Genomic DNA, 12,369 nt, shown 5'->3' on the forward strand with positions numbered 1-12,369 from the left:
CCACACCTTGCCTCCTGGGTGTGACTGAAGCGCTGCTGCCCCTTAGGAGCCTCAATTTAGTATTGATTGGGCCCCACAGAACCAGTCCATGATGGTAGAGATGGGAGGGGCTCCGGACAGAGAAGAAGCCCCTGTTCTCCTTTACAGGGAGCACCAAGGCCCCTCTGGGAGAGGCGAACGGCAGGGCTGGCTGAGGAGAGCCAGGCTCACATCCCAGAAGAGTCTGGGCTGGGGATTAGGAGATGGTCTGAAGCACCAAGTCCAAAAGGCTGGGCAGACAGCTCGGACTGAACCGGAAGCTCAGTTCAGACTTTGGGGCCTGGAGGGTTCCTGGGACGATAGAGGAAGGATCCCAGGGTGGGCCACTCAGGCGCCTGCACAAATTCATTAGGTCCAGTCCTCTGCAGTAGAACCTGGTATAAACAGTCCTTGGGCTGATGGCTGCTTTCCAAAGCCCCTGGAGCGGTTGGCAAGCTCGGGTGCAGCTGTCAGGTCAGAGGCTGAGGCGGGGCGACGAGGTCGTGTGCGTATTCCCAACGCACACTTCCCGCCGGGGAGAGTGTGACGGGCAGCCGCGCAGCCGCTCCTTGTGTAGAACGAGTCGCGCCCCCACCTCACATACAGCTACACACCCAACACCATCTAACGCCTCCGAATGTACCCCGGGGAAGCTGCACTGAGCCACTCATTCATTATTCAACGAATAGGTGGTGTTCTTCCGCTCCGTGCTGGGGAGGTGGTAGGGGAAACACTTCACAGGTTCCCTGAGCTCATGGAACATATGGTCTGGGGGAGACAGTTGTTACCCAAAGAGCAGGGTGACAAGTGTAAGGAGGAGACAGGCATGGTGCAGTGAGAGAGGGGCAGGGGGCCTGCACAGAGAGATCACGGAGGTCTTCCCGGAGGAGGTGACATTTGAGCTGAGATCTGAAGAATACATAGATGTCACCTGAGGAAAGAGAGGGAAGACTCTCAGGGCATGACTGAGGTGCTCAGCGGGGGAGGAGGCTGAGTACAAAGACTGAAGGAAACAGGTTGGCTGAGACTAAAGGGTGCCACCATTCCAGGGAGATGAGGCCATGGCCCAGACTTTATCCTAAGAGCAATGGGAAGCCACTAAAAGGTTTTAAATAAGGGGAAAGTGATGAAGTTAGCATCGGCAACAATCCCTCTGGTTGCTGCGTGGAGTATAAATTGCTGAGGGGACGGAGTGCAATCAGGGGAACCTAGTAAGAATGCAGGGGAAAGATTAGGATAGCTGGGAAGGGTAGTGATGATGGAGACGGACAGAAAAAGCAGAGTTAGGGAGGCAATAATGGCGGGGCTCGGTGGCTTGCAGGGTGTTTCTGCTGTCTGGTTCCCAAGATGGATCAGCTGGCCTTCTGTGGTGGGAGGCCCCTCGACCAGCTGGCTGGCTGTCCCCGCGGAACGCCCCACACACCTCAGGAGGGCTCCCCTCATGTCCTCATGTTGCCATGAGCATTGCCCGAGAACAGCCCAGATGAGTCCTGGAAGATTCCTGGGCAGTGGGTCCAGCCAGCTCAGGCCACCTTTTCCTGGAGACCAGTGGACCCTTTTTGCAGCAGTTTTCCATTTTTTCTACTCCTGCCTCCAGTGAGGTCTGAGGTGTGATTCGGGAATGCTGGACACGCCATCTTCTGCTCTTTGGCTTCCCCCGTGTTACCTCCGTTTAGCCTTGGGGCACCAGAAGGGCTGGGGTTAGCGGTTGCCTTAAAGTGTGGGTCAGAGGACCTGGATGTGAATCTCGGCTTCGCTGCCAGGCTGTGTGACCCTGGGCAAGTCACTGGCCCTCTCTGTTTCCCCTTGGGATAAATCCCAAATCCTTTAACAACCTCTCCATCTTTCTGCCTGTCCCTCAAGCATGACATGCTCCTCTCTCCCACTCAGAGCCTTTCACAGTCTGTTCTCCCCACACACACCCCCTCTCATCCTTCAGCCATAGCTTGTCTGCTCCCCACCCCACATCCGTCAAATTCAGATTCTCCCAAGTATGTACTCCTTAACTTTTTGTCATAACCCTCAGCAGAGTGGTAGCTGTTGGTATAACATCCGTCTCCCTTGCCTGACTGGCAGCTCCGTGAGGGCAGGGACACTCTCTCATCTCCACTGCACTTTGCTCAGTGCCAGGCACACAGTGCACGCTCACTTGATTTCTGTCAACCAATCTACAGACTCCATGCTCTGTAACATCATTTCCAGCCCCAAACAATACTGTGACACCGCTTAACCCAGTCACTTAACTTTAGGGGTGAGGAAACTCAAGCCCAGGGAAGTTATAATCACTTGGGCGAGTCATCCCAGGCAAAGCCACAGCTGAAACCTTGACCTCCCAAAGCCCAGTCCACACACCGGCTCTGCCCTTGGACAGTGACCCTTCTAGCAACACCACAGAGGCTGTCTCCCAGTGGGTTCACATCTGATCCATGATCACTCAGGCAATGGGTGTGGCAAGACCTTGGATTTGATAGCTGCAGTGAGGAGAACCACCCTCACTCCCCCACTGCCTCAGCCCCCACCCGCCTCGGAGCAGGGAGCCGCCGACTCTTTGGTGCCATTTTGGAGAGCAAAGTGTGCATCCTGCTGGACACGTCGGGATCCATGGGCCCCTACCTGCAGCAGGTGAAGACAGAGCTCACTCTGCTGATCTGGGAACAGCTGTGGAAGCACTGTGACAGGTAAGAGGCAGGGGTGCTGGTGCGCGGGGGTCAGGAGATCCACGGGATAGTTCCTGAGGCTCCCCTGGCCAAGGTCACTCCCTCCTCAACACTTATATAGAGCTCTTTCCCTGTGCCAAGCGCTTTACATGCGTGATGTCATTCAGTCTGCACAACGATCCTATTATTATCCCCATTCTTCAGCAAAGGTAACAAGGGCTTAGAGAGGTTAAATCATTTGCCCAAGATTGCATAACCTGTAAGTGGCTGAAGTGGGCTTTAAATCTATTTCTGTCTGCATCCAGAATCTTCACTGTGTATGTTCTCATTCTCAGGTGGTCCACAGGGGGCCCAGGGCTTGCTGTAGGGTCTTCAGGGATAGGTGTGAGTCCTCACGGAGGTTACTTCCCCTGAGGTCAGTATAGACTGGTGCGTTCTAACCAATCTCTTTCACCTCCTCTCCGCCCCCCACCTCTTCTCCTCTCTCCACAGTTTTAACCTGCTCAGCTTTGCAGAGGGCCTACAGCCGTGGCAGGACACTCTGGTGGGGACCACAGACGCAGCCTGCCACGAGGCTATGCAGTGGGTGACCAACCTGCATGCTCAGGGGAGCACCTCGGTCTTGCAAGCATTGCTGGCAAGTTCCACCACCAAGCCCGACCCAGTGGCAAAGCAGAAATACCATCACCCCTATCCTGACATTATGCCATGCTTTGCAGTTTACAAAGAGCACTTTAGAATTTACTGTTAAATCATTTCATCTTCCCAGCAACCCAGTGAGGATGAGATTCTCGCTGCTCTCACTTTATAGATGAAGACACAGAGGCCCAGAGAGGTTAAGTGACTTGCTTGGGGTTAACCAGCTAGGAAGTGGGCTGAGCTCTTTCTCCTAAACCTCAGCAGCTTCCTGGTCTGTCATAGGCTGAAAGAGGAGGCTCTCAGTCTAATGACAACTCGGTGAGATGCAACCAGACTTGGGGAGAGCAGGCCAGTGGTTTCTGAGTCCTGGTTGGCCCCTCTTCTGAGCCAGACAACCTACATGCTCTTTCAGAAAGCTTTCAGTTTTCCTGATGTGGAGGTGTACCTCCTGACGGACGGGAAGCCAGACACAAGCTGCAACCTTATCCTCAGTGGAGTCCAAAGACTCAAGGAGAAGAGAGATGTGAAAGTGCACACTGTTTCCCTGAACTGCTCAGACAGGTGGGCGGTGAGCAGTTGTATCCCTTCCCCATGGCCGCGTGTCTGAGGGACAAGGCTGATCCTCACCTAATCCAGGGACTCACGTTAGACGCTGAGCTCTCCTGGGCCCAAGTCCTGTGTGTGAGCAGTTAGGAGGCCCTGGGAAGGCATTGCACCAGAGAGAGCCCCTATGTGCCCCTGCCCACCCGTCAGCATCCTGACTTTCTCCAGCGTGGAAATGGATTTGCACCGATTCCCACAGTCACACGCTGTGTTCTCCCATTTCGTCTTCCTTGGGGGCACATTTGTGAATATTTAGGGGAAAAAAGTTTAAAGTAGCTATGGTTATTTATTTATTTATTTATTTATTTACTTATTTATTTATTTATTTTTGTGGTACGCGTGCCTCTCACAGTTGTGGCCTCTCCCGTTGTGGAACACAGGCTCCGGACGCGCAGGCTCAGCGGCCACGGCCCACAGGCCCAGCCGCTCTGCGGCATGCGGGATCTTCCCGGATCAGGGCACAAACCCGTGTCCCCTGCATCGGCAGGCAGACTCTCAACCACTGTGCCACCAGGGAAGCCCGCTATGGTTATTTTTATGGAAGAACATGTGTTAGACAGGAGAGATTCAGCTCCTTCACAACATTCATATTTAATCTCTCTGTCTAAGCCATGAGCTCCGTAAAGGTCACACTGTGTCCCTGCCAGGCCAGACACATAGTAGGCACTGGATAGATGTCCAGTTAAGGAATGGGGCCGCGTGCTTTGAGGGTGACCCTCATACGGTGAATCCACTTCACACAGCAGTAGCCACTGCCACCCAAATAGCTGGGGGAGTGGGTTTGGTGATGCTGACACAGTCTCAGTGGCACAGACCTCAAGGTCCAAGACCCCTTACCCCCTGACTTCCCCAGGGGCTGGGGGCTCACAGAGACCTCGGTGGGCCTGGCCTCAGCCCTGTGTTCCTCCCCGCAGGACAGCGGTTAACTTCTTGAGAGATCTGGCCTCTCTTACTGGGGGCTGCTATCACTGCCCTGTTGGTGAGGACTCGCTCTTCAAAATGCAGGGCCTGCTGACCAGGGGCTTCATCGACCAAAGGGTAGGTTGTGGAGCTACTGGGTGAGTTCTGTTGAAACAGCTCAATAAAATGTCAACAGGCGTGGCTTTTTCCTCCTGATTGATAAGATCTCTGCTTCTCTTGTAAAACAAAGTATTGACTAAAAAAGATTGTGCTTCCCTGCTGCTCTCCTTTTAGGCTGCCTCCCCTCGAGGTTGGGAAAGAAGCAGGGTTAGGGGCATTATTTAATAGTAGAACAGTTCACATACACTGAGCACTTCCTACATGCTACAGGTTTGTTGCATTATGTAAATTACCTCTTTTAAGCCTTCCAACCATTATTATACCCATTTAACAGATGAATGAACAGGCTCAGCCAGGTTTCGGAATACACCTAAAGTCGGAGTAAATGGTAAAGCCAGAGCCCAGACACCCATGCTCCTAAGTTCTGTACTTTAATTCCGGCATATTTCTGTCTTCCCGCCTTAAATTCATTGAAGCACAGATATTCAAATGATCTGTTAAAAAATAAATACAGTAAAGTCATGGGTTTTATAATGCATGCAGGATAAGATCTTACAATCTGATAGAAAAATTACGTACATATTCATACCTTCTAGGAATGTGCTGCTGTGAATTACAACATTTCCAGGCCAGCAAATCATCCAGTAAGACAACCAACCAGAATTCCAGATTTTTTTTTTTTTTGGTGGGGGGAAATTAAAGTTTACAGAACATTGCATAATTTTTGAAGTCAGTGCTTTGCATGATTTCTTTGAGTAACGTTTTAGGGGCAAATATTACAAATAATACAGAGATCAGAATAAGTAAAAGTAATGAATATTCACCCATATCCTTATTACACAGGAAAACAAGCGACGATATTGGGAAGGTTCTCTGTTTCATACCTTATCAAATCAGATTCTTTGAACAGTTTCTGGGTGCAGAGTGGGACCTTTGCCACTACTGCTCCCAGGGAGAAGGAACAGTTTGATCTCTTTCTTAGATTCTCTTGCTTATTGTGAGAACTTGTACTTTTAAGGCTAGGCTCTAGAATTTCATTAGTTGACATAAGAAAAAGGCATGTCTGTGGAGCTGTTTTACTAGAAGAACTAGAGAAGGGACTGGATAGGTTTTACTGATTAACAGTGAGATAAGGTGTATATACTACTTCTGTTCTACTGGGCAGAGCTGTGCTGACTTCAGTGGAGTCCAGAGACCCTCTTCGTTTCCACCACCCCCTCCCTACACTGACTCTCAGACATCGAACTGCAAAGTGTCCTCTTTGCAGAATGACTGCCTTGACAGGTGGTGAGCTCCCTGTCCCTGGAAACATGCAAGCTGAGGCCCACAAGATTTCCTGCACTGGGAGGAAGGCTGCTTTGAGTTCACTCTAAAACTTTTCTCCTGAGATTTTGGATTTTCAGGTCCCACCCCGTCATTTAATGGATCTAACTTCATACTCATTTCCCCTTTTCAAGGACCCCATGCTGCCACTATTTGAAGGAGATGATTTAAGGAGATTGGCCCAGGAGATCACCAAGGCCAGAAGCTTCCTCCGGCAGGCCCAGTCCTTCAGGCATGCCCTTCAAGCAGCCCCTCCCACCTGCCTCGTGGCTCCAGCCCACCCAGACCCTGGGCCCCCCTCAGGTCAGTGCTCACTCGGTCATGACACCCTTGCTCCAAGGGCTCCTGCCTTGCTTCTCCCTGCCAGGCCCAGAAATTTGGGCCTCGAGGGTCCATCTCTCTTCGTCTCCTGTTCACTAGGTCCCAACTCCAGAAGAAAAACAACACAGAACCGAAGGTCGCTCCGTCTTAGAAAAGTGTTCTCAGGTAAGGCGAGGGGATGAACTCATCAACTTTTGAGCGCCCATCAAGGGCCGGGCAGCATGCTCTATTTTGTGGACAGCGGTGATTATGGGGAAGGTTCAGAAACAATGATTCCTCTAAATAGAAAGGCCATACTACAAGGAACCACTCAGCAAATGTTGGCCCAGAGGGAAAGGCGCCCTAGAAAGCTGTAACCCACATATCAGCATGGTTCCAGGCACCAGGACACCCTGGAAGCTGAGAGAGGAAAGCTGTCTATCCCTGGGTCCACCCCGACGTTCCCGCATTGTCCCAACACACCCTACACTCCAGTCCCAAGAGCGTCACTTGCTGGAAATCCTGCATGAGCCCCCTGCTTGGAACATCCTTCTGCCACCCTCTGCCTGGTGACTCCTTCTCGTCCATGAAGGCACAGTGCAAGTGGCATCAACTCCACTGTGAAGATGCCCCTGGGACCCATCAAGAGCTGGGAGATTCCAGTCTTCCCCCCATAGCATCCTGACCACACATCCCTCTTTATAGAGGTGACACTTAACTATACTTAGCACTCCACATTATGCTTCCTTGCTCCCTTGTCTCTTCTCCTTGACCATGAGCTCCCTCAGGATGACGCTGGTGTCCTAACCATCTCTGGGTCCCAAGAATCTGCCACGTGGCAGACACATAGCAAACAGTGAGCATGAAGCTTAGTTGTGAGAGCCCAGCTCTGGAGACCAGCCAGATGGGATTGTTTCTGCCCCAGTTCTCTTGCTCTGTGCTTCCCCACCACCCTGATCTATGGGTGCGACGCAGACTCACCGTCAGCCCCTCTTGGAGGAAGAAGAAACAAGTGAGTCTCACCGCCACCCACCGCCCCTGCTCATCTGAACTGAAGTCTGCTCTGGAGCCCAGTCCAGAGCGAATGCTCAGCTCAAGCATGTGAAAATCGGGCTAGACCTGCTGGACCAGCCCCACTGTGTACATATGAAATGACTGTGTCATGAGTTATGTCAGCTGGGGTCATTTCTAAGACAGGAAAAAATTGCTTTTATTTAATTAATAGGATCAAAGTTACTTTTAAATGGATGTGATCATTGGTGTGTGTCTCTGTGTAAATTTTTAGTGAGATAAGACTTTATTAAAAGTCTCATATCTAGATATATGAAGAACTCCGAATCAATAAGAAAATGATAAACATCCTATTTTTTAAAAATGGACAAAAGGGGTTTTCCCTGGTGGCACAGTGGTTGAGAGTCCGCCTGCCGATGCAGGGGACACGGGTTCGTGCCCCGGTCTGGGAAGATCCCACGTGCGGCGGAGTGGCTGGGCCCGTGAGCCATGGCCGCTGAGTCTGTGCATCCGGAGCCCGTGCTCCACAACGGGAGAGGCCACAACAGTGAGAGGCCCGTGTACCAAGGAAAAAAAAAAAAAAAAAAAGGGACAAAAGTCTCAGACAGGTATAAATGAGCAAGAGGTATATGAAAATAGGTGCTCAACAGCCTTACCCATCAGTGAAATGCTAATTAAAACTACAGTGAGAACCACTACACACCCACCAGAGTGGCTAAAAATAAAGACTGGCAATATGAAGATAGGGAGCAGCGGAACCCTCACGCGTTGCTGTAGTGGAGGGTGGAGCGGTGTAACTCGGTGCAACCATGCTGGAAAACTGTCTGGCAATTTTCACCAAAGTAGAACGTGTGCCTTCTCTCTGCCAGCAATTCCACTCCAAGTGAAATGAGTGCCCACGTTTGACAAAAGACATACACAAGAATGTTTACAGCAACTTTATTCGTAAGAGTCAGAAAATGGAAACTACTTAAATGCCCATCAGTGGTAGAATGGACAAATAAATTGTGATACCTCTGTGCCGTGGAATACTACACATCAATTTAAAAGAATGAACTACAGCTATATTCAACAAGCTGCATCAATTTTATGAGCAATACTGGGCAGAAGAAACCAGACACAAAAGAGTACATACAGTATAATTCCATTTATAAGAAGTTCAAGAATAGGCAAAACTATTGTTGGTGACAGAAGTCAGAATAGTGATTACCTTGTGTGTTGGGGCCACAACGGGGCTATACCTTGATCTGGCGGTGGTTACATTGATATATACATAAGTAAAAATTCATCAGATTGTTTAAAAATACAGTTTACTGAGACTTTACAAGCCATGGCTTTGGCCAGGCTCTGTACTGGCCCAAGGAGACAGCAGTGATCACAGCCCCTTCCACAGTGGGTCTCAGTCTGGTCACTGTCTTGGACAGCTGCCCTCTGCATCATCTCTATCCACGCCTGTGGTCGCTGTAGTACGTCACTCAGGCTGTCATAACAAAGTACCACAGACTGAGTGGCCGAAATAACACAAGTGTATTGTCTCCAGCTCTGGAGGCTGGAAGTCCGAGATCAAGGTACAGACAGGCCCATGCTCCCTGTGAAGGCACCGGGAAAGGTCTGTTCCAGGCCTCTCTCCTGGCTTCTAGCAGTTCCTTGCTTCTGGCAGCATAACTCCAATCTTCCCATGATGCTCTCCTTGTGCACATGTCTGTGTCCAAATTTCCCCTTTTTATAAGGATGCAGGTCCTACTGGATTAGGGCCCTACTCTAGTATGACCTCATCTTTAATTACATCTATTCCCAGCTAAGGTCGCATGCTGAGGTACTGGGGCTTAGGACTTCAACATATGAACTTGAGGGGCACACAATTCAGCTATAACACTTGTGTTGTAAACTATGCTTCTCCTAATGAGATGACACCAGCCAGATGACACTTGGGCCTGGGGAACAAGAGTTCTCCAGCCCTGCTGGTGGGAGAGGAAGAGGCTGGTCTTTGTGAATGGAAGGACAGACCAGAGACATGGTTTGCAGAGCATCGAATCACAGGTACTGGGTTTGAATCCCAACCTCCTCTCATATAATATGATAACAGCTACCGTTAGTTGAGCACCAACTGGGCAGGCACAATACTCAGCATTCTGCATATGGTACCTTGTGAGCCACAAGGCTTGCAACATCACAGCTGTAAAGTACACACCAGTTCCCGTTAATGGATGAGGAAACCAAGCCTTGTAGCTGCCCAAACGCACACAACAAGAAAGTAGCAGGGCCAAGATTTAAACCCAGGGCTGACCCCATGGCCTTTTCCCACTACACTCTGAGCCCCTTTTTATCTCTCTGAACCTGCTTCACTGTCTCTAAAATTGGTCTAAAACAGAGTTGTGAGGATTAAGCAAGATACCTTACCACCTGGCACATCGCACGTGCTGGCTGAGGTTTTTCTCTTCCCCACACCCACCTATGTCCACAGGGGAGGTTCATTTAGGTGAAGCCTTTCCAGTAGCCCTCTTCAAACCGAAGTCACCAGCCCTTGGTGCTCTGCAGCCGTGCCCACTGTTGGGCACATGCCTGCCCTCTGCCACTGGCACTTGCAGATGAATTTTCTAGGGATGGTGCGATCCATCTGGGTCCCCAGTGCAAGGGAAAGGACAGCACTGAAGAATCACCTATTCAATGTGGAATGATGGCATTGGAGAATGGCTAACCCAGAGGTGGGTGGAAGGATGTAAGAAAGGAAGGGTAGATAGACGGGTGGAAGGCAGGAAAGGAAGATATGAAATGAACTGGATGGATGGAAGGCTTGATGGATAGATAGGTGGAAAGACAGAATAACGGGTGAATAGATGAATGGATGAATGGACAAAAAATAGTTTAAAACTGGTGGAAGGATGGATGAATAGACAAAGATGGATGGAAGAATAGGTGGGATAATGAACAGATGAAAGAGAGGAAGGAGGGAGGGAAGGAGGGCAGGAGGAAAGAAGGCAAGAGGCAGGCTGGACAGACGGGACCACGTGGGAGAGGACATGGATGGGTAGGTGGGTGGAGGAAGAAACACCGTTTCTTGGGGTTCTAGGCCGTCTATGCGGGCAGGACCCGGACCAGCACGCAGGACCTTCGCGCCCTTTCCCCACTAGCACCGTGGCCCATTTCACCCTTCGACCGGCCTCAGTTTCCCCTCTGGGGGAGCGTGCGTGTCCCCGCCTTAGAGACGACGGTTGCGGCGGAGGGGATAGTGACTGCAGCCGGGACGCAGGAAACCGGCGCGGGGCGGGCGCGGGGCGGTGCCAGGAGCTCAGGTCGGCCCCGCCCCGAGGAGGGGGCAGCCTCGTAGCGCCGGGCTCTGCGCGAAGACTGACTGACGCGGGGTTGCAGCCGGGATCGCGCAGCGCCGCGGGAGCCGGGCCGGGTGAGCGCAGCCAGGGCGTGAGGCTGGGGACGCGGGGCGGGGGGCGCACGCGGCAGCAGGGAGGACCCGCCCCCGAGCTGCCAGGCGGCCGCTCTCAGCTTGGGGGTCCGCTCCTGCCGCCCCATCGAGGCGGGCGCGCCCGCGCCCGGAGGGGTCCCTGACCATCTTCCACCGATTCCTTTCACCCAACCCCGCTTTGGGTCCCCAGCGACCTGGATCCAGGGCCAGCCATTCACTGAGACTCCATCAGAGTTCGCAAATGTTCTCTGAGCCTCAGTTTCCCTCCCCGGGTGATGGGAACAGTAGCCCCCGCTGCACAGGACCGCCAGGAGGATTAAATGCGGCAGTGCCGGGGGGTCAGCCGGCTGCTTGGCCCTAGGCTCCCTCATGCAGAACAGTCCTGAGTGGTTTCATTCACTCAGCGGCTGTTTACTGACGGCCTGCTCTGTGCCAGGCACAGGACTGGGTGCCATGCACACTGTAGTGATCCAAGCCTTCTTGGAGCGTGCATGCCAGTGGTCTGTGAGGACTCTGCCATCTGTGAGAGTTATGGGGGTTCATTTGACAGACGTGGATACTGAGGTGCAGTGAGGTTATAAGGACCTTGCCCAAGGGCACACCCAGCAAATGGGACCTGAGGCAGGGTCCCAGCCTTTGTCGCTGGAAGCAGCCCCATAGGATAGAAAGACAGTTCTGGTGCCACAGACCCTTCCCCAGGACAGAGTCCCCTGGGCCTGGGTAGAGGAGGGCTCCACTCTGTGGTTGTATTCCCCCCTCCCAGTGGAGGAATTAGACCCATCCCCTGTGACGACTTAACATCTGGGGTGTCTCCCCTCCCTGTCACACCCATGAGTCAGTGCTTGTATGGGGCATGACTGTATCCCTCACTCAGAACTTCGGAGAGCAGGGCAGTGACAGAGGAGACTAGAAGATGCTGTACAGCTGTCCCGGCCCCTGCCCCGTGACCACCACCAGCAACACCTGTGGGGCTCATTACTCAGTCATTCGGTCACCCAGTTGCACCTGTTCTTTTTTTACAGCCACTGTGTGCCACGCAGGGCAGAGTTTACCTCTCTCTGTATCCACGGGGCCTGGCTCACGGCAGGCTGACAGTACACAGTTGCTGTTGTTATTAATGATGATGATGGTGATCCGGCCTCTGGGCCAGCCTTATCCTCAGGTGGAGCAGGAAGTGGGGGGCTGGGGGTGAGACGATGTAACAGTGACTGAGAGCCTGGCTCGCTTTAAGTCTAGAGTGAGGAGGACGAGATCCTCAGTGCTGGCCCCCGAGACCCACAGACCTGATCCTGAAGCCCACAGGGGGCTTGGTAGGCCTTGTGGTGCCAGCCACCTGCACTGCTGGGGGCCCTGGGAGAACCAGAGGCAGCAGTTGCC

At 52.2% G+C, this 12,369-nt stretch overlaps 1 protein-coding gene across 1 annotated transcript in view; it reads left to right on the plus strand.

The window, feature by feature from the left end:
• The window catches only part of VWA3A (von Willebrand factor A domain containing 3A), a gene marked incomplete at its 3' end in the record, with an annotated part of 46,011 nt that extends 39,279 nt beyond the window's left edge, over positions 1 to 6,732 (plus strand). Inside the window, 6 exon segments of the mRNA XM_079719172.1 lie at positions 2,552 to 2,696; positions 3,168 to 3,312; positions 3,727 to 3,875; positions 4,832 to 4,955; positions 6,395 to 6,492; positions 6,681 to 6,732. Coding sequence (XP_079575298.1) covers positions 2,552 to 2,696; positions 3,168 to 3,312; positions 3,727 to 3,875; positions 4,832 to 4,955; positions 6,395 to 6,492; positions 6,681 to 6,732 — 713 coding nt within the window.
• Positions 6,733 to 12,369: the final 5,637 nt, after the last annotated feature.

Source organism: Hyperoodon ampullatus, assembly GCF_949752795.1.
Source record: "Hyperoodon ampullatus genome assembly, chromosome: 14".
Classification (NCBI taxonomy): Eukaryota; Metazoa; Chordata; class Mammalia; order Artiodactyla; family Ziphiidae; genus Hyperoodon; species Hyperoodon ampullatus.